We start from the raw sequence: 24,362 nt of genomic DNA on the forward strand, positions 1-24,362 counted from the left end.
GAGCTAGTACGTACCACGGCAGCCAACCCCTATGAGTAATTTTTTAACTTCAATTACGCCCGCTCCAAGTCAAATTTTATAATGAGTAATTTTTTTACTCAGTTGTCTGTTGCTGTGGGAGGGGAGCAGGGTGGTCGATAATCACGTGTTTCTCTCATAAACCAACTACTGTAACTGATTTAGCCCACGGTAATTTTTTTACTCTGTTTGCACCTGCAGGATGGGGATGGGTGGCGGGTCTGTACGCTGGGGATGCGGGCTCCCGCTCTGAGTGGCGCCACGGTTTAGCTGGCGCGCATCGCCTGTGTCTCGCGTCACGTAGCGTGACCTTATATATATATATATATATATATATATATATATATATATATATATATATATATATATATATATATATATATATATATATATATATATATATATATATATATATATATATATATATATATATATATATATGTATATATATATATATGTATATATATATATATATATATGTATATATATATATGTATATATATATATATATATATGTATATATATATATATATATATGTATATATATATATATATATATATATATATATATATATATGTATATATGTATATATGTATATATGTATATGTATATGTGTATATATGTATATGTATATATATATACATATATGTATATATGTATATATGTGTATATGTGTATATATGTATATATGTGTATATGTGTATATATGTATATGTGTATATATGTATATATGTATAAATATATGTATATACATATATGTATATATGTATAAATATATGTATATACATATATATACGTATATATGTATATGTATATATGTATACGTATATATGTATATGTATATGTATATAGGACACTCATATGGGGCACCATGGTGCCCGGGCACCATGGTTTCAAATGCACAAAATTACTCAAATTTTTCAAAATTTTTAAATTGTGAGTATATACCTAGTTATAAGAATTCGATTCATACATATATCTATCAACAAAACAACTCAAATTTAACTTTATTTCACAATTCATGATTACATACCTAACTAATTATATGTATGGATGCTATATACCTAGAATCAAAATCTAACAAAAACAAGTTCAGTTCAAACTTGCTTTGAACTAGTTAGTAAAGTAGTTAATGTTAATACCTAAATAATTGAAAAAGTTTCATACTCATTTGAATTGGTTATATACTCAATTTCAACAATGGTGCCCGGGCACCATGGAGCACCAAACAAATTTACTATGTATATATGTATATGTATGTATATGTATATATGTATATATGTATATATATGTATATGTATATATATATATATATGTAAATTAACTGGTGCTACATGGAGTATGGGCTCCAAGATTCAAATTGAGTATATACCCAATTTGAATGAGTACGAATTTTTTTTAAATGTTTAGGTATGAACATTAACTTCTTTACTAACAAGTTCAAACAAGTTTGAACTGAGTTTGAACTTTTTTTTTTTGTTAGATTTTGGTTCTAGGTATATAACATCTAAACATATAATTCGCTAGGTATGTAATAATGAATTGTAAAATAAAGTTGAGTTTGAGTTATTTTGTTTTTAGGTATTGGTATGAATCAAATTCATATACCTAGGTATATACTCACAATTTAAATTTTTAAAAAAAATTGAGAGATTTTGTATGTTTTATACCTTGGAGCCCGGGCAGCATGGAGTCCCATATGGGTATCCTCTATATATATATATATATATATATATATATATATATATATATATATATATATATATATATATATATATATATATATATATATATATATATATATATATATATAGAGAGAGAGAGAGAGAGAGACACACTATACTATACTACACATGGGGTGTAGTGTATTAAAACACAACCCACCTCCTCTCGCCGCACCTCCCCCCCCGACCCCCCTCCCCTGCTGCATCCCACCCCCATCCATAGTATGTGTAATAGTAATTTTCTTACTACCCCACCAAACCTAAACTACCGGTAATCTATTTACTCACCTATTTTGCAATATGTATATTAGGATGCAACGGACCATCCCATCCTATTTTCCTGGATCTAGAGTCCATCCACTCCCATGCCGGTTTTCCCGCATCGACCAAGAGGGAGAGGGCACGGGAGAAGGCTGGCGGTGGAAGTGTCCTCCAGCGACGGGCGGCGGACGATGGGCGAAATCGGTTAATGACGAGTGAAATCGGTCGGAGGTGGCGATGGTCGCGGGTCGCCGACGTCCTTTGCGCCGAGCCATGGAGAGGTGAGGTGGTTCTGGCTATTTTCCTCGCTCGATCTGGTGCTCCCTTCCCCACCCCGCCCATGAATCGGCGTCGACATCGACAGGATCTCTTGAGGAGGAGGGGGCGGTTGACGGCGGGATGCGGGGAGGAGCATCCGGCTGCGTTGACCACACCCTGATTCCTCCCTCGAAGGATCTGGCACGGATCAGGCCTCCCATCGCTGCCTCCCTCCCACAGCGGTGGCGTCATGATCTGTGATGCACGATGATAATGAGGGTAAGCAGCTGAGTCCATGCAATTTTGAACTTTTTACTTTGCATCTTTGTTGTTTTACCGATTTGCTGCTGCAGTTCTGCTAATTTGCTCCTGTATTCTGATTCCTTCACATTCTGCAGTCTGCACTCGTGCCGGTCGGCAGCAGGCGCTGGAGACCCTGGCCACGCAAAGCAGGCATGGGGATGGCGGTCAGGACCGATGGATGGATGGATGTCAATTCGTATGTGTTCCAATGAAAGTCAGGATGTTTTATTTGTTTTATTTTCTCTCCATGTTCTATCTACTCAATCAATCTCTATAGGCAATAGCTACTTGTTTTTCTTTGAGGAAGCATAGCTGCCATGTTTGATCAATTAATTGCAGCTTATTTGCGGGCGCCAGATATGTGTGGTGATTGCTTGTGTTCGTTGATGCGCTGTATAACATACATGCATGTTCCATCGATCCATTGTAGATCAATTTGTAGTGAATGCTAGATCATTCTGAATTTATGATTATTCTTTTCATTAAGAACATTCGGTCCATTTTTATTCTTGAAATCGTTTTTCATCTGAAAAGATGGCAGGTTTTGTGTAGCTTATAACTTGTATGTTATTAATCAGAGATATATGGATATTTTAGCCTGAAGTATCCCAATTACCTATTCTACATTTTTCAGCCAACTGCATTCTTAATTTTCTTTTTTGTAGAATGTCATCGATCACAGATCGGGACTAGGCAAGCCCAGGAACTACCGTTAAGGAAACATAATGTGACATCCATGCTTGTCTGAATAAAAAATGATCTGTTGGCTAAAAGTAGGCATGAAGGAACCTAAACTGGTAGTTCAATTTTTTATAAAGCATTTTATTTCTTCTTCGGCGAATCATATCTCATTTAGAGTCATTTATGAGTGTAAATTAAAGACTTCTCTTAGATGATGTAATCGTTTTTGTTTATATCCAGGTGGCTGTGGGATGCCTCTCTAGATGTTCGTGGGTGATGGATATCTGTCGATGGGAGACCTAAGGATCTATAGTGCTTTGTCGGCTCAACATCGATATGTGGCACTAGCGCCGTCTTGTTTGTTGGATTCGTGCATGTAATAGTAATTTAGTTACTAAGAGACATTAAGAATCATCGGTGTAATAGTAACTTGGTTACTAAGAGATTTTTTTGGCAATATCAATATGTTATGTTGAGATTGGTGTAATAGTAATTTATTTACTAAGAGAAATCTTGTGATGATATATATGGAAAATCATATATGAACCAAAGTTCATATGAACCATGAATCTCAACCGTCGGTGAGTTCCAAGAAGCGTGCCCAAGTGCACAATGGTTAGCAGGATTAGGGCTGGACGAAAAACTCGTAGCTCGTTAGCTCACTCGGCTCGTCACTAGCTCGGCTCGACTCGGCTCGGCTCGTTGTGAATTCCTAACGAGCCGAGCCAATGTTTTAGCTCGTTAGTCATAACGAGCCAGCTCGAGCTGGCTCGCGAGCAGCTCACGAGCTAAACGAGCTGAGGTCAAAAGACAGCCCAACAAAAATATTTGGAGGCCCAGCCCAACTAGACATCAGGTATATATGCATAGAAACCCTAAATCCCCATCCCATTATCGATCTAGATCCTAGCCTACGGTCCCAGCGCCGCACCCTCGCTCCCCCCGTCTCACTTCGAGCCTCCAACGCTCCCAGCGCCTACTCGCCCTCCCCCATCTCACCAATCTCGCGCTGCCGACAGCAGGGTCGTGGCCGGCCGCGGGCTGCCCTCCATATCTCACCGTCGGTCATCGCTTGGTGAATGGCCGGTTGAAGACCCGAGCCTATATCCTCGCCGCCGTCGGCATCAGTACTGATCTGAGGCCGTCAACATCGAGCAAGCTTGTATTCCAGCCGTTCTGTTACTTCTTTCATTGCCGCCAACACTGAAGACCGGATCTGTTGTTTTCTCTTTTTTTTTGTTTTATTGGCTTGTTTCATTTGCAATTTTCATAGTTACTATTTGATATTTTGGTACTTCTTTGGGTGAATCGCTGATTGGCTATAGATTGGAACATCATATTATGGATATATGCATTTGCTTTATTTGTTTCTGCCATCTTGCTCACTGGATTGATATGTGCTAGCTGTGTACTGACTGAACCTTGCAGTTTTATTGCTCTGGCTCACGAGCTTAACGAGCTGGCTCGAGCTTTCCAACGAGCCGAGCCGAGCCAGCATCCTAGCTCGTTAGGATCGGCTCGTTATCCTAACGAGCTAGACCGAGCCGAGTCGAGCCTAGCCGAGCTGGCTCGCTATCCAGCCCTAAGCAGGATTGAGAGACGGTAACAGTACTACTATTTGTTAATTTACACTTACTGCCCCGTTAGAGCAAGGTCAATGGTATAGCCAACTAGGCTCCAATTCATCTATAGCCAATCTAATAGCCAATTTATACAATAGTTGCTTACTATACTATTAGCATATGGTCCCACCGTCATATACACATTGCGTCTTGAAGTCCGTGCTGCAGCTGACTACAGATTTGTAGCCCGCTGCTCTTCTCTCTTATCTTTTATCTTATTAAAATATATTTACAGCTGGCTTATAGCATGCTATTGTACCTGCTCTTACAGTGGACACGTCAGGGATCGTGGAGACATGTCAGCTTGGCCCACTGACACAAAATAGAAAAAACTATTCACGTACAGTAGCTGCTCCCTTGTCACGCTTTAACACTCTGACGAGCATGGCTATGACTTGTCTTCTCTCGAACATGGCTGTTGATATTTGTTGACCAACTATGGATGTGTTTTAGTTATTTAGTGTAAAGTCTTTAAGTATACGGGCACATATTTAAAGTATGAAACATAGACTAATAATAAAATAAATTATAAATTCCGCATGTAAACTACGAGACAAATTTATTAAGCCTAATTAATCTGTCATTAGCAAATATTTACTATAGCATCATATTGTCAAATCATGGTGTAATTAGGCTTAAAAGATTTGTCTCGTAATTTACATGTTAACTGTGCAATTGTTTTTTAAAAAAATTATTAGTAATAAAAAATAATTTATGTGTAGCATCATATTGTCAAAATGCTTATCCGATAAAATTTATTAGTAATAAAAATATTTTATGTGTAAAATATTTGTACGTATATCCTTAACAATTAAAAATCAAATGCTATAAATAAGCCAATCATAAAATCAACTTCTAAATTAAGTTTAAAACTTTAATTTTATTTTTTAAAAGTTAAATGAGAACGTGGTTAAAGGATGAGGACATGGCTGTGTAACCCCCTCCTCCCGGCACGTATAAACGAAATTCGTTTTATTGCATGACTATTTAAGTATTAACTATTTTTTTTAAAAAATAGATTAATATGTTTTTTTAAACAACTTTCATATAGAAAGTTTTTTATAAATTACACCGTTTAGCAGTTTGAAAAATGTGCGCGCGGAAGACGAGAGAGGTGGGTTAGGAAAATGGGCACCGGTAGAGAAACCATATTTGGTCGGTTGCCCAAAATCCACAATAATCCCGGTTTGAATAAGAACCGGGACTAAAAATGATCTTTAGTCCCGGTTGAAAAAGCTGACGTCACTTTTTAACACCAACCGGGACTAAAGATCATTTTTAGTCCCGGTTCGAAAGAAGGCAGGCTGTGTTAGACCCCCCACTATGATAATACCAACCGGGACTAAAGATCCAATTTTAATCCCGGTTGCTTATAACAACCGAGACAAAAGAAAAACGAAAAAAAATCGCACTGCGCCTCCTTGAGAGGACCAACAGCCTTATCCTCTCATCCACTCATCTCTCCTCCTCTCCCTTATCTTCTCCAATCTTCTCCTCCCTTCTCATCTTCTCATCTCCTTCTTCTCTTCTTCCCCCTTCCTTCCCTTCCCCTCTCCTCCCCCTCCCCTGCGGCCGTGGCAGATCCCTCCCCGACACAAGCGTGGCCGCGCGCGGCGAGCGGCGGATGCAGCCGCGGCGGCGGCTGGGCGGCGGGCCGGCGAAGGGTGGCGGCGGCGCAGGCGGAGCGTGCGGCAGAAGCGGCGGCGGCAGCGGCCGTGCAGCCTGGCGGAGGGTGGCGGCCAGGTGACAGTGGTGAAGCGATGAATTTGCTTTTGAGAATTTGTGATGTATTTGATCTGTGCGATGTAAATATGTGATGTATTTGTGATGTTTCTTTTTAGAATTTGTGATGTATTTGTTTTGATTATCTGTGATGTATTTGGATATTGTGGATTTGTAGATGATCGATCTGGGATTCGGAGATGATCTTTTGTTCTGTGATTTTGGGGATGATTTGGGGATATGGTGAAATCAATATTCAAAGTAAAAAACAATAAAAGAAAAAAGAAAATACTAACCAGATCTGGTTTCATTTTTAGTCCCGGTTGGTAACACCAACCGGGGTTTAAAATGGCTCCATCTTTAGTCCCGGTTGGTACCAACCAGGACTAAAGATCGATTTTTAGTCTGGGGTATTTGAACCGGGACTAAAGATAACGATCTTTAGTCCCGGATTCGTAGTTCCGGTTGAAAAACCGGGACTACAGGGGGTTGCAAACCGGGAGTAAAAAACGTTTCTCCACCAGTGGGGGGAAGAACACAGCCTATTAAGTCAGGAGCTTTGGGACGGTAGCAACGCCCATTTATTTGACACTCTTAATATAATTAACAACAAGATTCCCTATAAAATATTTTATAGATCTCGTCAAGATTTATTGAAGAGTTTGAAACGTAGTTCAAAGAGATTTTCTAAAAATTGATCCAAGATTTATAACAAATATTTGGACCTCTGAACAATATTAAGAAATCAGTAGTCAACCACCAAAATTACGGATTTCGTTGAAATGCATAATTTTGATAAAATATTTGACCTCGTATGACCTATTTTAAAGGAACAATTGCTTATTTGACCCCGTTTTGAGCCCTAACTACCAATTTGACCCTACTTTTAAAAGTTTGCTTATTTGACCCTCCTTTTCAAAAACGAAGCTCCCGTATGACCCTGTTCTGTTAAGGGCATCTAACGGTGTTAACTGAAGCACAAAATGTCTCTTTTGCCCTTACTCATTTGACCCTATTACATGTGGAACCCACCCGCAGTTCCCTCTTCTCCTCTCCTCTCTTCTCTCTTCTCTTCTCTTCTCTTCTCCTCTCCTCCACGGGGCGGCGACTGATGGGCCGGCGGCGGCGGCGCTCTGAGGGGGCTGAGGGAGAGGGGACGGAGGGAGGGAGCGGCGGCAGCGGTGGCTGACGGAGGGGGTGAGTTGCGGCGGGGGCGCACGGAGGGGGCGAGCTGTCGTCCTGGCTCGTGGAGGGAGGGAGGAACGACGGCGGTGCAGGTGAGCGGAAGGAGGGAGGAGGCGGCGGCGACGGCGCAAGCGCCCGGAAGGAGGGAGGAGGCGGGAGAGGGGGCCGGCGCCGGCGCAAGCGTGCGGAAGGAGGGAGGACGCGGCAGCGGCGGCGCCAGATCTGAGGGGGTGGCGGCGCCGGCTCCGGCTCTTCGTCGTCGTCGTCAGCAGGGCGCCGGCGCTGGTTCTGGCTCTTCGTCGTCGTCCTCGTCCTCGTCAGCAGGGCGCCGGCTTCGGCTCTTCGTCGTCGATGAGCCGCCGCCGCCACTCCTCCTCGTCGTCGTTGTCACTAGAGCCGGTGCCGGCTCGTCGTCGTCGTCACCAGGGCCGGTGCCGGCTCATTGTCGTCGTCACCAGGGCGGCGCTGATCTGAGGGGGTGGCGGCACCAGCTCGCCGTCTCGCCGCAAGTCGCAGCCGTCGCCGCAAGGAGAGAAATGTGGATAGGGTTGGGTGGATGCATAGGGTTTTCTAAGGGTATTCTGGGTATTATAAATATTAGTTGTATTTCTTTTTTTATTTTAAATCAAAACTTAACGGACTAATGGAAACAGGGTCAGACGGGAGCTTCGTTTTTGAAAAGGAGGGTCAAATAAGCAAACTCTAAAAAGTAGGGTCAAATTGGTAGTTAGGATTCAAAACGGGGTCAAATAAGCAATAGCCCCTATTTTAAAATTTATAAATTCAAAAATCGCATCGTTGCATGGCTCGTGTGACCACAGACCATCCCCATGCGCACGATAGAATTGATATATTTTTTATAAGAATAAATTATATATAGTTCATTTTACCTTCGACCTAGTTTGATACTATATACGGGATGGATTAATATTGCATGCTCTTGGAAAATAAAATTGTTGCACATGCTCCTGTTGTACGGCAAAGATGTAAGTACCCATGTTAAATACTTTATCCGTCCTAAAATATAATTAATAATTTAAGATTGAATGGGACGCATCCTAGTACCACAAATCTGAATAGCTCACTAATTTGGTAATATAAATGTTGCTATATTTTTTTATAAACTTATCAAAATATCAAAATGTTTGACTTACAAATGATTTAATAATATGAAATGGAGGATGCATGTGACCATTGCAGAGCACATACATGTGACGACGGCTTGCCTGGGAAAAAAAATGTTCTTATAGGGTACGTATAAAATATTCAGATAGACATGCATGTTATATGTAGGCATGTAGCTTGACCAGTACCGAGACATTAATTTGGTGTCATGTCGCAGGTGTACTCGCTGGTGGACCAAGGAAACAACCAACGTGCAGTCTCTAAATAGGAGAGGAACGGGATAGGTACATGTTGCATCCCATTAGAACATAATGGACGTGATCCATCCTGATAAAATGCATACACGTGGCACACTGATGAGCAAGGAGCATATGAACCGTGGTTCATATTATCTATCTATCTATCTATCTATCTATCTATATATATATATATATATATATATATATATATATATATATATATATATATATATATATAGACACACACGTGGGATAAGGAGAATAAATGATAATTTGGTCAACAACTAATGAATTGTATTAATTTGACCGGTGTATTAAAAAACTAAAATAATAGATCTGCCCTGGAGAAAAGGATCGGAGAGGTTAGGAAAACGTACAGATGGGTTGATGCATGCCTTTTCTTCCGCCGTTTAAAGATCCAAACGCACCTCCTGTGCTCTACTCACAATATAATTAAGATTGATTATCCCGCCGATTCATCATAATATAATTGAGTAGTACTTCTCAACTTCCATCCTTTTTTCTGTTTGCTGGTCGGTGAACATGCATGCGTGACATGCAAACTCAACAGTAGGCCGTGCAGATGCAATTCGAATTGCCGTCTGAGCGAGCGACTCCCGGCTGCGCTGAAGTTTCCGATCGTGTTAATGGAAATGGCAAGGCGAAAGTCGCTCGCGTTCGATCTACTCGCGGCCTTCCGTTCCAATATGCTATCTGCCTCTCTCTCGATTAGATATATTTACATGCCTCTTCCGAATACATTTGACTGAGGAATAAGTTCACTTTGGGTCCCTCTATTTGTGGAAAACGCTTCGATTAGGACGTCCGAGACGAGCGCAAATATCGGACGTCCTTATGACCTTATCCAAACCTCTCGACCGCCTCTCCCCACCATTCCCTTCGTTCCTTTCATTTTTTCTCCTCTTACTCTCTCTCTTCTCAAAAAGTCACGAGAGATGCCGAGGGCGAGGCGTCGTCGCCGTCGCCGGCAGCCACACGGCGACATCGGCGGTGGGGCAAGGTGGTGCATGCATAGGTAGGAGGTGCTGAACCTCGCCGGCGGCCACAAGATGGCGATGAGGCAAGGCGGCGCGAGTTAGGGAGGAAGCACTGGACCTCGTCGATGGGGGGCGTGGTAGGGAGGAGGCGATGGACCTCGTCGGCGTCCACGGGACAGGCAACGCAGGATTAGGGAGGAGTCGCGGTGGCTTGCAGCCGGTCGCCGGAATTGCTATACTCCGGCCGCCGCCGTCTCTAGCCCGGGATCCGCGCCGGCCTTCCTCCGCCGCCTCGTCACTCGCCTTCGCCAGGCGTGCTGCGGCGCGGCCGCTCTGGGTGCAGCTCCTGCTGTCGGTGGCTCAGTGCACCGCCACCGCCGTCGTCTCCTGTTCGGGATCCGCGCCGGCCGTCCTCCGCCGCCTCGTCGCTCGCCTTCGCCAGGCGCGCGGCGGCGCGGCCGCTCCGGGCGCAGCTCCTGCCGTCGGCGGTTCGGCAAGTCCCTGGCTTCGTCGTGGGCACACTGCTGCGGCGGCGGCGGCGGGTAGGAGCCACCGAGGCCGACGAGGCCGTGTAGACTGCGACTGAGGTGAGAGGGGCTTGCTTCCCCATCCCCTCGGAGGGTGATTTGTGCATTTTGTTGCACACCACATGTTTTTTTTTGTTGCATATAGTGTGTCCGTGATGTTGCAATCCGTAATTTTCTGGATGTTTCTTAAATCAATACTGGATGATGTTGCATTTGGTCTCTTCGGGATGTTGCATATATTGGTTTTTTGTTGTTGTAGACAATGTTTTTTAGTGTTGCATTCGATTGAAACATGTTCGATAATGCGGTGAAACATCTTCGATAAAGCGGTGAAACATTCCTCAAAGATAAAACATCAAGAAACAATTCGTGTTGAAACATTTTTTTTGAGCGATGAAACATTGCAACATTCATTCAACATACTGTGAACATTTTTTGAGCGATGAAACATTGCAACATTATTTAATATACAGTGAAACATCATCCGGAGATTACGTCCGATCCGTAGCTTTCCCCCTATTTGTCGGCCAGTCTGATTTTCGTCTCTCGATCGCAAAACCGGATAAGACAGGTCCCCCAACTTACGAAACCGTTTAACTAAGATCCCTCAGTAGTATTTGACTCGGTTTTGGCTGAGGTGGCGCGCTTATGTGGCAATTTGATTCCAAAAATAATAAAACCTATAGAGCCCACATGTCAGTTTCACCCACACAATAATAAAAAATGGTGGGGCCCACGTGGACCCCATCTGTCATACTCACTACTCTTCTCTCTATCCCCTCTCATTCTCTATCCTCTCTCTATCCCCCTCTCTCTCTCCCCTGAGAATGGCGAGCGGCGAGCGGCGGCGGGCGGCGCAGAGGGGCGGCGGCGAGCGGCGAGTGGAGCAGAGGGGTGGCAGGTGGCTCACCGTGTCGAGGTCACGCCCCAGCACGTACGTCCTCTTGGCCGCCGTGTCAAATTGCTCCCGCAGCCGCATCAACGACCTCGTCATGGACCGTCGCCGCCTCGCCGGCCTTGCGACTACCGCCGCCGCCGTCGTCACCTTCGCGAACCCGCACAGCTCCGCCGATGCCTCCGCGCTCGCCGGCAACGACGGCGCCTCGCCGTCGCATATCGCCTTCTTGAGCCTCTCCCAGGACAGCCTCTCGCCGGCGGGTAGGATGGGGCAGCGACCCAAGAAGCCCGGCGAGGCACCGCGTGACCACCTCGGAGCCGATGCCTAGCTGCCGCCGCCGGCGTCGTCGCTGCTCCCGCCGACGCAGCCGGAGCCGCCCATCCGCGCCGACTGCCTCCCAAAGCCACATCTGGATAAGAGAGGCAATTCAACAGTGCTTATCCCAAAAAGATCAAGGAACTCCAAGAAAGCAAACAGTGCTTGTCCCAGAAGATCAAGAAACTCGAAGAAATTGAGTTTTGGAATCAGGGCAATTCATGTGCCCATCACACCAAGGTGAGATCAGTAGAGAAGAAAAAAAGAGATAGATCATTGAGCTTTTCGTCATCTGTTTATATGTTATTGTGTGTCAGTTCATTTTGCCATCAATAATGCTGAGAAATTCTGGTTTGTATTGGAACACAGCCATGGAATCAATGAGCATTGAGGAGTACATCAGCACGCTGCACTGAAGGCGTCGTTCCCGCGGAATTGCAGCGAATGATGCACCGGAGGACGTCGTCGGAGATCGAGCTGGCGATGGCGGGCTACTTCGACGCCAGCGACGAGGCGTCGGAGATCTGTAAGCAGCTGCTGACGAACATCAAGAACACGTAGAGCAACTACCTGTCCATGGACAGCTTCCTCGCCACCATCTCCGACAGCGTCGCCGCTACCGATGGCGCCGCGGCGATGACAGCGGCAGCGCCGCTCGCTGCCATGCGGAGCAACCCGTTCAGCGACGTGGCGACGCGGAGTAGCTTCCGGCAGATCCACGACAGGTACTCGTCCATTCTCCATGCCATCAAGTCGAGCCACGGGAAGGCGGCGAGGAAGCTGAAGGTGGTGAGGGCCATCAGGAAGGTCTCCCGGGCGTGCGGCGCCGCGGCGGCCGCCTCCGTCGCCGTGGCCGCGCACCTCCTGTTCTTCGGCCTCCTCGTCGGGGTGCCCGGCCCGCTCCTTCCCGCCCCACTCCGGCCGCGGCCACTCCTCCCCGTCGCTCCGCCGCCGACATCGCTCGGCCTGCCGCTCCGGTGGGAGAGAGAAGAGGGAGAAAGATGATAGAGAGAGGGGGATAGAGAGAAGGGTAGTGAGGATGAGAGGTGGGGTCCACGTGGGCCTCACAACTTTTTATTATTGTGTGTGTGAAACTGACATGTGGGTCCCATAGGTTTTATTATTTTTCGGATCAAATTGCCACGTAAGCGCCACGTCAAATTAAGACCGAGTCAAATTAGCCACGTAGGCGCCACCTTAGCTAAAATCGGGTCAAATACTACCGGGGGACCTTATTTAAACGGTTTCGTAAGTTGGGGGACCTGTCGTATCCGGTTTTGCGATCAAGGGACAAAAATCAGACTAGGCGACAAATAGAGGGACCAAAAGTGAACTTATTCCTTTGACTGAAGATAAGAGCAGAGATGGGCTATGGAAAGAGCCCACAACGTTAATGGTAGATGGGCCCATGATGTTAAAGCATTGTTGCATCTACGGTTCGATTGAATTACTTACATAATCAATGGTTAGATTTTTCTCCTAAAAAGTGCTCAATTAGTATAGGTATAGGTATAGATAGATAGATAGATATTGGCCCAAATAATGTCAATCGAAGCATGTTGAATTCTTCTCTGTATATCCAGATAATTTGTGTCCTCTGATTCAACCAGTGCAGCCACGCCGACGCGACGAGCGTCAGGAACCCTACGCAGACCAGCGCGATGGTGGTTGTTGCTGCCGCCGTCGATCGCCGCCGCTCCAACCGGCTGCAGGTGGCGGTGATGGTGTACGGCGAGAAGCTCCCGATCCCAGAGATTGTGGCCATCGACGACCAGTCGGACGGAAAGAGCTCTCTCCTGGAGGGCGGAGGCAGTGTTTAATTTTTTCGGTTTGGCCGATTCTATCGGAGGTTGATCATCGATATACCGCAATTTCAGAAAATAAATTTCGGTCCGAAATTTTGAACAAATGTTGGTTAAATTTGAACAAAATATTACCAAATTCACAAAAAAAATATAAATTTCCGGCCAAAATAATATGTGTGTGTTGTTGTGGGGGGGGGGGGGGGGTCCGAAATAACCGAAATTTCATTCTCAAACCCTGCCTGGAGGCCCTCCTTGCCTTCCGCTTCAATATCCACAAGGTCGGGATAGGTACCCACCGCCGGCCGTCTTCTCATCCTCCAGATGGTTCATGACGACCCAACTGTCCTCGATCCATAGTGCCACTCTTCCAGGTGCGTGTTTCGCTTCCTTCCCTAGGCGGCGCCCTCCACCAGTGGTAGCTCCTGTGGTGCCTTTCTAGCTCCCCAGCTGCCACCACATCCGCGCGCACTTCGGCCCCGTTTGGACTTCAAGGTCTACTTCTCTTTTCACACTGACAAGTGAGGCTAGACATCTGCCATATAAGCGAAACAGGGGAATACGTAATCTGCATATGTGGCAGATAAAATAATGGATGTTACATATTCTGGTATTGAGGATAATGGATGTTAATCAAACCCGGTTTTGTATAGTTTAGGAGTTAAAATTTCTAGTATTAAGAATAACGGATGTTAATCAAACCCAACATAAAGTTGAAGGACGGTAAGTGGACTTATTCCGCATACCGAAGATAAGTGAACTGGCCCAATTAAAACATTCAATGCCCACACTGTACGATGTTGTGGAGATATCCTCCTAGTTTAGTGGCTGTGGGTATAAGATCAATATTTGAGTTGAAAGCTAAAAACTTGAAAAAGTATGCATTGTTATCACGTGTTTGGATGGGAAAATATGTGGTGAAATCTATACAAGTAGTAGAAACTTAGAAACTATTGGATAGATGCCTGAGATTTTTGTCCACATCACCGGTAGTAAAAATATGATGTAGACAAATCTTAAGCATCCATTTTTAGATCCAATCGTAATTTCTAAGTTTCCACAAATATATGTGGTTTACAGTATATATTTTCCTTCTTTGGTTATTCTAAAAAAATCCCACATCTAGTAAAATTATGATGGATTCAATACACTTTGAACATGTTTACTATTCTCATTTATTTAGCTAGAAATGTTATCATGGATATTAAGGTCCTCTGGGTTTAGATTTATTGGATTATACTTTTTAGCCGACTTTTTGGTTTACATGGTTTATAAAGGGTAATAGCAATGCGTCACAAATATTTGCCAGAGCTCAGATGCCACGTGTGCTAAGGAACAGTGATAGACACAAGGCTCACAATGCAGCAACCTCACGTGGCGTCCACAAAAATAAAATTTTCTTTTTTTTTTCTCCACTTTTCCCCATCTATCTCCCTTTCCTCGAGATCCACGCTTCCTTTCTTATCCCCCTCTCTCACGCCTTCCCCTATCTCTCCTATCATGCTCAGGCACCGGCAGCGACCTGACGCCGCTCTCTCTCCTCTCACGCTCGGGGGCGGCCAGGCAAAGCGGTGGTCTCTGCGGCGACGGAGCTAGCTAGGCGGAGCAGCGGCCCAGACAGAGACAGCGCCGTGGCAGCCGGGCGGAGCAGTGGTGGGTCTTGGTGCTCGCCGGCGCAATAGTGGTGAGGTCAGCAGCGCAATAGCGGGGGACGATGGGAGCTCGGCGACGCGGTAGCAGGGGACGGTGGGAGCTCGAGCGCTTCCCTTCCTCCTCTTCTAGCCGCCGCGGATCGAGGGGCGGCACGGCCGGCAGCGAGCGGAGATCGTCGTGGATTGGGGGGTAGCATGGCTGGCAAGCTCCGGTGGGTGCAGATCGAGGGGCGCAGCGAGCGGAGGCTGTTGCGAAGGTGGGGGCTGCGACGAGCCCCGTGGTGGTGCCTCCTCTCTCCCCGTTGGCGCGGGAGCTCGGACTCGGCGCATATGCGGCTTCTCTAGCGAGCTTCTCCCCCTTCTCTCTCTGTCCTGCTTTCTCGCCATGGTTGTCAATGCGATTCTTTCTCAGTGAAAAAGCTGTTTTCTTCTGATGAGGTTCTCGGAGCCAAACAAGGCCGGCGCGAACCTGGTGAAGACATGGGCCCCACCCCCTCATCTCCTCCACACATGCAATCTGCCTAGCTGGAGAGTTGAGGCTATAAATGCCACGTAGATGCACTATGAATAGCCTATAAGCCAGTGGTTTTGAAGCGTTATGTTTAATTGTTGAGTCCCGTCTCCCCTTTATGAGAAAAGAAAACTAGGAGAGTCTTATGGCTTTCAAAAGAAAAAAAATTGCGAGTTGGTTTAGGCATAGATCTTTTGACTTTTATAAGCTATAGAGTACAAAGATGGTCTATGTGTTTTATGGAAATTTACTTTTTATGAGCTATGCTACTGGGAATGAATCTGGGGTGGGAGCCGATCACGCAGAAAGCATGAGCTCCAACTGTTTATGGAGTGGGAGACGCTGCAGTTGTTAGAAACTCGCTAAACAGGTCCTTAGTTTTGTTTTTCGTGGGAGACGGTGGTGGTTGTAGATTGTGTGCAACATGAGGAAGGAGCGAGGTTGATGGACAACTTAAGTGGTAAGATTAGTATCTGCAGGAGTGTGACACAAGGAGTAAATACAATCCCTGGTCTAAACATCATTAAGAAAAATATATGACTAAAACATACATTACATATATATAGGTTCATAAGAATAGCACACTATAGGGGCTACCGGCCGGTGTGTCCAGTTTTTAGAGCCTTCCCTTCAGGGAGACAACAATGACAGGGTACATAGCCCTTCCTTTCTCAAGATGCTTGGCAACAAGGGGGACATACACCTGGAAGAGCTCGTCAACGATGGACTCCCCGAAGTGGTCCGTGATGAGCGGCTTGATGACGGCCCTGATGCTGCAGTTCGCGATGCTGTCGGCGCTGCGGGCGCAGTCGGCCACCGCATCGCCGTTGGACTTGGAGTCGTCGTGGGGGTCCCAACTCGACTCGAAGACGCCCGTGTGCTCGACGTCGAAGAGGCCACTCTCCTCTATCAGCTCAGTCACCTCGTCCACCGATGGCGCGTAGAACGGCAGGTTGAAGGTGGTCAGATCCTCTTCCTTCACGCGCCCCTGTTGGCACAAGATTACACCTCCTTATATACTCCCTCCTTTTCTAAATGTTTGACGCCCTGACTTTTTTAAACATGTTTGACCGTTCGTCTTATTCAAAAACGTTTGTGAAATGTGTAAAACTACATGTATACATAAAAATATATTTAACAATAAATCAAATGATAGGAAAAAAATTAATAATTACTTAAAAAATTGAATAAGACGAACTGTCAAACATTTTTTAAAAAGTCAACGGCATCAAATATTTTGGGATGGAGGGAGTAATTTCAAGTGAAGGAATTCTGAACGGGTTTGAACGAAAGTAGCATGGCTAGAAAAAACGATTTTTCACAGCGAGGTTTATAAATTTTACAGGAGGATCTTATTTTTAGCTGTGAATATCTGACTACGAAGTTATATAGAGAGGGATCTAATTTTCCACCGCCTGCAAAAAATTATTAATTTTCGCAAGCCTGTAGGTACATGCAGAGGTTATGGCTGCCTGAAAAATGTGTTTTGGCTGTCTGCAAAATATTTTTTTCTAGTAGTGAATTTGAACTAAATATTTATGAAATAAACTGCACATGATTTGTGCATGCGCTCCAAAGAAGTCCCTAATACTTGATTCTGTCTTTATTTGACATTGAGACAATTAAGTTTAGATCTTCCGGCGTCAAATAAAAAGTAGGAGGGGAAACTATGCTAAATACCTTTTGGACCAAAATTTGGAGAGCTTCGGCAAGTAATTCCCACATGGTGTCGACGTCGCCATGCGCCAGCATTTCTGAGCTCTTTCGGCCTAGGAATGTTAGCACCATGCAGCCGCCACTTACGAGTTCCTCTGAGCGAAGTGCGAGGAACAGTGAGAAGTCCTCTTTGAACTTCTTCTGGAACAATTTGACGACATGTGATGGCGTAGCCTTCCCGATGCAGATGTTGCCTTTATTCAGATGGACGCCACTTGAGAGCTCTTTAGGGACCTTTCACCATGGATTTTTTTCAGGGAGGATTATAATGTAATGCTGATCATTGATTTATATAATATCAATATAAAAAGACAAATATTACATATCACTACCAGGAAAACCATTTGTGGAGGTAGTTGATAACTGATTTATATAGGCGGATCTATAATAAATATATTATTAACCACCTGTACAAGTGGATCCACAACTGCTTGTGAAAATTTCTGATTTTTCATTTTCATGGGAAAAACCTAAAAAATATTTATAACTTAGTGAGCATTTATACAGCAATAATTACTCACAAATCGCACGATTTTTCATGCGAAATATAGAATTCAAACCGATATCCTCTCATTCACGTGTAGGCTACTTACCAGTTATACAGCATTTCAAAACTATGGGAGACTTTATGTCCCTAAAACAACTATCTTAACTATGGTTCAAGTCCTCAATCAGATTTAAAATGGGTTTTCTATGAATTTTCAAAGTTTGGACATCATACAGAACCGCCTGTAAAAATACCTTATTTTCAAAAAAAAAATTGATATGAGAGTTTATAATAAATATATTTGGCTAGGTAAACGATCTCAAACGATTTCAAATTTGTGAAGACTGCACGTTTAGCTACATTTAATTTGTCATATACATGCTATGTTTGTGTAGTTGTGTGTAGGGGTCCCCTTCCGGTGAGAAAAAAATGTTGTGCAGTCTTATAGGCGATCGGATTTCCTCTTGCATTTTTTTTTGTCAATTTTGGGATAATTTGATCATATGCAGTGTGTACCTTGGAGCGCCACATGAGGGCGTAGGAACAGTGGAAGAGGTGGACACTCTGGCAAGGGAAGAGCCTAGTGTAGAACGATCCTGGTAGACCAGCGATGTAGTATGGTGGCTCCAACAATCTCTCCTTCCGGTCAGCAAGCTGCTTGAGCTGCTGCAGCGACCGGAAGACGTAGTTAAAGTCATTGCCAGGTAGGTCATTAAGGAAGAACTGTAGTTCCGTCTTTTCCGGGTAGCCACTAGTGGAGATCATGCTGATCACTCCCGACACGACTAGCAGCGTGTTGGGACCCGACGAGCAGCCGAGGTCAGCGATGACGATCTTCGCCGGAGCTGGAGAGGATAGGGACGCAAAAACCCCCTCTATTGCCTTGCAGAGCACTGGCTTGGTCTCCATGATGGCCTTCATCTGCAGATCATCGAACAGTAAAATGAATAAGAGCTAGATCAACAAACTAGCAAGCGTATATATGTATGGAATTGAGCAGAGAACTACAGGTAGCCTGGAATTAGTGGCATAGCTGTCATTTCCATCGCCTCCAACCATGTGTAGGGCTCGCTCTATCTCCATATGGCACTGGCTGTGTATGGCTGTTTGACCCTATTAGATTTCCTGCTCTCAAACTCCTCCATATGGCCCGTTTTATAGAGAGATGGGGCGAGCATCTTCTATTATTATATTGTACTACTTGGCAAATTTGCATCAACCCGTGCATCCCCATGCGCATACGGGTAATTTAATTTGTATCAAGCATACTTTTTTGATATGTAGAGTATTTCACACAGGATTAAGAGAAAAGTAAAATTAAATAGGGAATTAGTGGCATGAGAAAGCAGGAAGAAAAATTAAATGAAAGATGGTTGTGATTGGTTAAGAAAAGATTAAACTAGGTAGAAAAGTAGTTTTATTTTGAAATAAAATTTGAATGTTAGAATTAGCTACATTGATTATGGAATAAAGGGAGTAGATTCTAACCAGGTAATGTAACGTATATATATGTTTTTAGGTTTCTTCAAGATTTTGTGAGACCAACTCAGAGTGCACTGCATGTACGTTGGTTTGATTATTTGCTTTGTTAACCATATTGTGCACTTTGGATAGAAATATGTACTTCCTTTGTTTCACAGTGTAAGTCATTATAAAATTTCCCACATTTATATTGATGTTAATGAATCTATATAGATATATATGTCTAGATTTATTAACATCAATATGAATATGGGAAATGGTAGAATAACTTACATTGTGAAACGGAGGGAGTATATAGAACTTGAACGGAACTCAACATACTAATTGGGGACTAAAATCAACTCGATGGATGTGATATTTTTTCTTATTAATGTGGAAACTTTTAACAGTTTCTGTTTAATGTATGAATTATATAATGAATATATTTTCCCCTTGCACTTAAATAAGCGGAAGCTTAAAAGAACATCATTCTCAACATCAGATCAATTTCAATTCTAAAAATATAGTAGGTTATATGTATATAGAATCATTTGACTGCAAATTTTAAATTTTCATGTTTTTGAATCAAATTCAATGTAATATTGAATGCCAGTTTCAGTGCATGCTGTGTGTGTGTGTTTTTGTAGAATTTTCTTCAAATTTGGTTCGAGTTGATTTAATTCTTTTAATATAAGAAGCATATATAATAAAAAAATGGTTATTTGTGTAATTTCTCTTATGAAATTTCTATAAATTTTGATTGCAGTCATTTGAAAATTTTATTTTTTCTTTTCAAATTTAGGGTCAAAAACATTTGTTCCCTTCATTTTTTTCGGAACTAAAGTTTTTTAACTTGACAAATATGTCTTATAAGTTCAGACTTGAGTGTTAACCCAAAACATGCGTTCAGACTCCTGCAAACCTAGTAATAAATTAAATTATAGCAGAGTGAGTTTATTTTTAAGTATCTGTTATCATATCGCCTCCTTAAAATTATATTCACTATAAAAGCAACTAATCTAATAATCTAAAGCTGCTCTTTTGATAGCTTTTGATTGGTTCACTTGGTGCCTCTTACTTTGGAGAAAAATCATAAATCTATACTAGAGAAAAAAATACCTAATAATCATATGTGAGAAAAAATCTAGAGAAAAATATCACATATGGATTCCAGAGGCTTCCAAAACTATCTTCCCTTTCCAACCACATGAACTTTTACTCCTTTACCTTCTATAAATATACCACCCCTACTTGGTACTACTCATATAACTCTTTAAACCCAAAATTATTAAGAAAAAAAAAATCTAAAATAGCGAATTTACATTCATTTTCCTTCTTTAAGTATCATACGCCTACTTGGTACTACTCATGTAACTCTAGAATATATAGTAAACCCAAAATTATAATACCAAAAAAATATGCAAAACAAACAAAGAAAGAAGACAACCTTATTTTCTTATATCATCATACCTACTCAGCCTTGTTTTCTTATATCATCAAACCTACTTAGCTAAAAAATGATTGTGTTTTTTTTTTACACAGGATATGTTAAAAACTCTAAATGTACTAAATGCTTGATCTTTCAAAAATTCAAATTCATAAGAAAATATATTTGAATCAATTAATTCTGATAAATCTCAAAATTTCTTTTACTTGTTTGGATTTATCAAAATTTATGTATAAAATGATGTGGCACTTGTAGCAAGTACTTTTATATTCAGGCTGAAGAAGCGATATAAACTGTTAGGTTGTTCCTTATTTGGTCTTTTCTAATGCCTAATGCAGTAGCACACATGGCAAATTGGCAATGCATGACGTTAGTATTAGGAAATAGGAGGTGATCTTCTACCACTAATGTGAGATTTAATGCAAGTAAGACTGTTTGTTTAAGAATATACTATATAATATAAAATGCAGTGTGCTAGCTACCAGTAGTACAGCTGCTGTTGTCTTTTTATATTTTAGAGTTTATGTATGCATGACCAGTATGCATGGAGTCATAAAAATTCATACACGAGATGGTTGGGAAACTTGGCGATGATTTTTACCTTTAAGGGTTTGATAAAGAGGTATGATTGTTTGATATTGATACATTACTTGTTGGTGGAGTTCCCATTGCTGGTAACTATTACATTCTGGGTGTGCTGAATGATTATGCTTGGTGGTAGGGTGCTAGAGGAGGTGGCTTGGTGGTAGGGTGGTAGACTAGGTGGATGTGGAGGTCCACCGTACAACGGTGCCGACATCCATGGCCTGCATCTAGATAGTATGTTTCTCATTCTCTTATAATATTTCAAGAAAACATCTTAACCATACAATTTGATCTAGATAGTATGTTTCTCATTCTCTTATAATCTTTCAAGAAAACATCTTAACCATACAATTTGTGTTTTTTCCTGTTAGATTTCAATCGCTACATTGTGAGATTTAAGGGAGTTACCAAAGACATGATTGTTCGGCAGATGTTTTGTATTATGTCTAATCCTAATGATTTTGATCTGCTTCCCGATAATGATAGCCTCAGTGTGGTATGCTTCTCTCTATTAGTTTCTCTTTTTTTTCTCCTCTATTTTTCTAACTATAAGTGGCAGTTTGTCAGGAATTATCCAAGAAAAAGGGTACATTGTGAGATTTAAGGGAGTTACCAAAGACATGAATGTTCGGTAGATGTTTTGTATTATGTCTAATCCTAATGATTTTGACCAGATAGCCTCCGTGTGGTATGCTGCTCTCTATTAGGTTTTTTTGTCTCCTCTATTTTTCTATCTGTATGTCTTAATGATCTGCTTTTGGGATGTTGGTAGAGGGTGTGTGTCTGTTCCCAATATGGATCCAGATGCTGAAGAAGAAGACGAACAATAAGTCTACGTGTTTGTTGGTCTCCACGATAACCATAAGTGGCAGTTTGTCACGAATTATCCAAGAAAAAGGGTAAGACACACCAATGGCAGGTAATAAAAAGAAACTGGTCAGTAGGCTTTTTGCCGCGCGGTGCGCCGGTTAGACGCAGCGACCGCGACGCCACATTTGAAAACACTCTTGGACGACTAGTTATATTACTCTTACTCATATAAGTACATGCAGATGCAACCATCGATCGACACGTGTTGTATTTGAATATATATGAACCTGACTCATATGTATTCCTAGGCATGCAACACATGTGTTGCTGTAACTCAGTAGGATTTATAATATGATGAGGGCGTGTTTCTGTTCCCAGTGGATATGGATCCAGATGCTCAAGAAGACGACGAACAATGAGCCTGTGTGTTTGTTGGTCTCCACGATAACCATGAGTGGTACCAAGAAGAAGAAGGGTAAGACATATTTTTTCATATCTATGTTCACATGCAGTAGGCTAGGCAGTAGATAGTAATCATGGCTGGTCGGTAGGCTAATCATGACTGGCAGTTTGACAGAATTTAGCAGTTCAAAGTACACTGATTAGTAGGCTAGGCAGTAGAAAATTAGCAAGTTGGCATTGGTGAGTAATAAAAAGAAACTCGTCAGTAGGCTTTTTGTCGCACGGTGCACCGGGTAGACGCAGCGACCGCGACGCCACATTTGAAAACACTCTTGGACGACTAGTTATATTATTACTCTTACTTATATAAGTATATGTAGATGCAGCCATCGATCGACACATGTTGTATTTGAATATAGATGACTGATATGTATTCCTAGGCATGCAACACATGTTGCTGTAACTCAGTAGAATTTATAATATGACTAACTAAATTCATAGTGGATTTAATGTAGGACAACAACTCTTAATGGATCCAAGGGTCATTTCGGATTGCTGCTTAATAATTATAAAATGTGCCAAGCCAATTAATCCATTGGTAACTCGATTCTTTGGCCGAATTTGGATTACAACCAACTTATAACCACAAATCAATGTCATAACCTACCAAATTGCTGTTGGTACGGACAGAACGGTAAATTAAGAACCAAAATGCATTATCATTAATGCATTAATTGGTCAGATTAATCAGAAAAATGAAATCAGACCATAGTCCACACGAACTTTCAGGAACATGGACACACATGTGTCAAGCATACTGTCTAAGTGCAAAATTAATTCCCAGCACGTCGTTATTAATCATTTCATTATATTGTCATCAAGACAAGTCGACATCCCTTCATAATAATGCACCAAAGTTACGAGGGCAACCACAATGTAAACATAAGAAGGGTCATAAGGATGAGTTGGCAGCTTGTGGCTAGCCTTAAACGTTGTGGAACATAGCAATAGGCCATTAAATGCTAAAGTTCACCATAAGCTTATGGCTTGGTCATAAGAGGAAAAAAAACAATAAAAGTACTACACACAGGAGGGAGTTAGTTCATTCGTTGAGAGAAAAAGTTCAAAGAAGCATTATTTTTTGACTATATGGGACCCATATTATTTCCTCTCATAGGTTTTAACCATTATGGAGTTTGTCATAGCTATAACTTCCTGCACTCGGCCCCACCGTTACTACCCATTGTTACATTTACATTGAGGATGCCCTGATACACGGACTACTCCCCCCCCCATTTTATATTATTAAATTTCTCTAAGTTTAACCATATTTATAAAAGACATAGCAATATTTACGACATAATAATTGAATTTATTTACCTCAAAAATCTCAATCTAATATTAAATATATTTTTAAAAAAAATTTCTGCCAAAAATATTAATATGTTTTTTCAAAAATTTAATTAAATTTAAAAAAGTTTGTTTTTTAAAAAATAAAAAAGCCTAATAATATAAAATGGAAACATACGGAGGGAGTAAACTTGGCTCACCCCTGTATCCACGTGTTTGAGACGGGACTACCTTGATTTGAAATTCGATGCTCCCTCCATTA

At 42.5% G+C, this 24,362-nt stretch overlaps 2 protein-coding genes and 1 long non-coding RNA gene across 3 annotated transcripts; 2 read left to right on the forward strand and 1 right to left on the reverse strand.

The window, feature by feature from the left end:
• Positions 1-2,077: 2,077 nt before the first annotated feature.
• LOC9269343 (uncharacterized) lies at positions 2,078-3,722 on the forward strand. The gene is made up of 4 exons (XR_001546527.3): positions 2,078-2,285; positions 2,369-2,541; positions 2,661-2,761; positions 3,487-3,722. It is a non-coding gene; the product is annotated as an uncharacterized lncRNA (long non-coding RNA).
• Positions 3,723-11,432: 7,710 nt separating this feature from the next.
• LOC107281227 (uncharacterized) lies at positions 11,433-13,042 on the forward strand. The gene is made up of 2 exons (XM_066311643.1): positions 11,433-12,117; positions 12,247-13,042. Exon 2 carries the CDS (start codon positions 12,454-12,456, stop codon positions 12,880-12,882), a length of 429 nt encoding a protein of 142 aa, XP_066167740.1. The 5' UTR covers positions 11,433-12,117; positions 12,247-12,453; the 3' UTR covers positions 12,883-13,042.
• A 3,306-nt stretch (positions 13,043-16,348) lies between these two features.
• Positions 16,349-19,104, reverse strand: LOC107276057 (benzoate O-methyltransferase). Its single transcript, XM_015787319.3, has 4 exons — positions 19,054-19,104; positions 18,562-18,966; positions 17,523-17,792; positions 16,349-16,830 (listed from the first exon to the last, which is right to left on the reverse strand). The coding sequence occupies exons 1-4, from the start codon at positions 19,102-19,104 to the stop codon at positions 16,459-16,461; spliced, it is 1,098 nt and encodes a 365-aa protein (XP_015642805.2). The 3' UTR covers positions 16,349-16,458.
• Between the last annotated feature and the right edge of the window lie 5,258 nt (positions 19,105-24,362).

This window comes from Oryza sativa, chromosome 6, assembly GCF_034140825.1.
Source record: "Oryza sativa Japonica Group chromosome 6, ASM3414082v1".
NCBI classification, from domain to species: domain Eukaryota; kingdom Viridiplantae; phylum Streptophyta; class Magnoliopsida; order Poales; family Poaceae; genus Oryza; species Oryza sativa.

Excerpts from the sequence above, each read along its gene's own strand:
- LOC107281227 (XM_066311643.1), top strand. The coding sequence starts at position 12,454 with ATGGACAGCTTCCTCGCCACCATCTCCGACAGCGTCGCCGCTACCGAT.
- LOC107276057 (XM_015787319.3), bottom strand. The coding sequence starts at position 19,104 with ATGGTTGGAGGCGATGGAAATGACAGCTATGCCACTAATTCCAGGCTA. Across the intron at positions 18,967-19,053 it reads CCACTAATTCCAGGCTACCT|ATGAAGGCCATCATGGAGAC; the intron begins GTAGTTCTCTGC and ends GATGATCTGCAG. Across the intron at positions 16,831-17,522 it reads TCCAAATTTTGGTCCAAAAG|GGGCGCGTGAAGGAAGAGGA; the intron begins GTATTTAGCATA and ends TTGTGCCAACAG.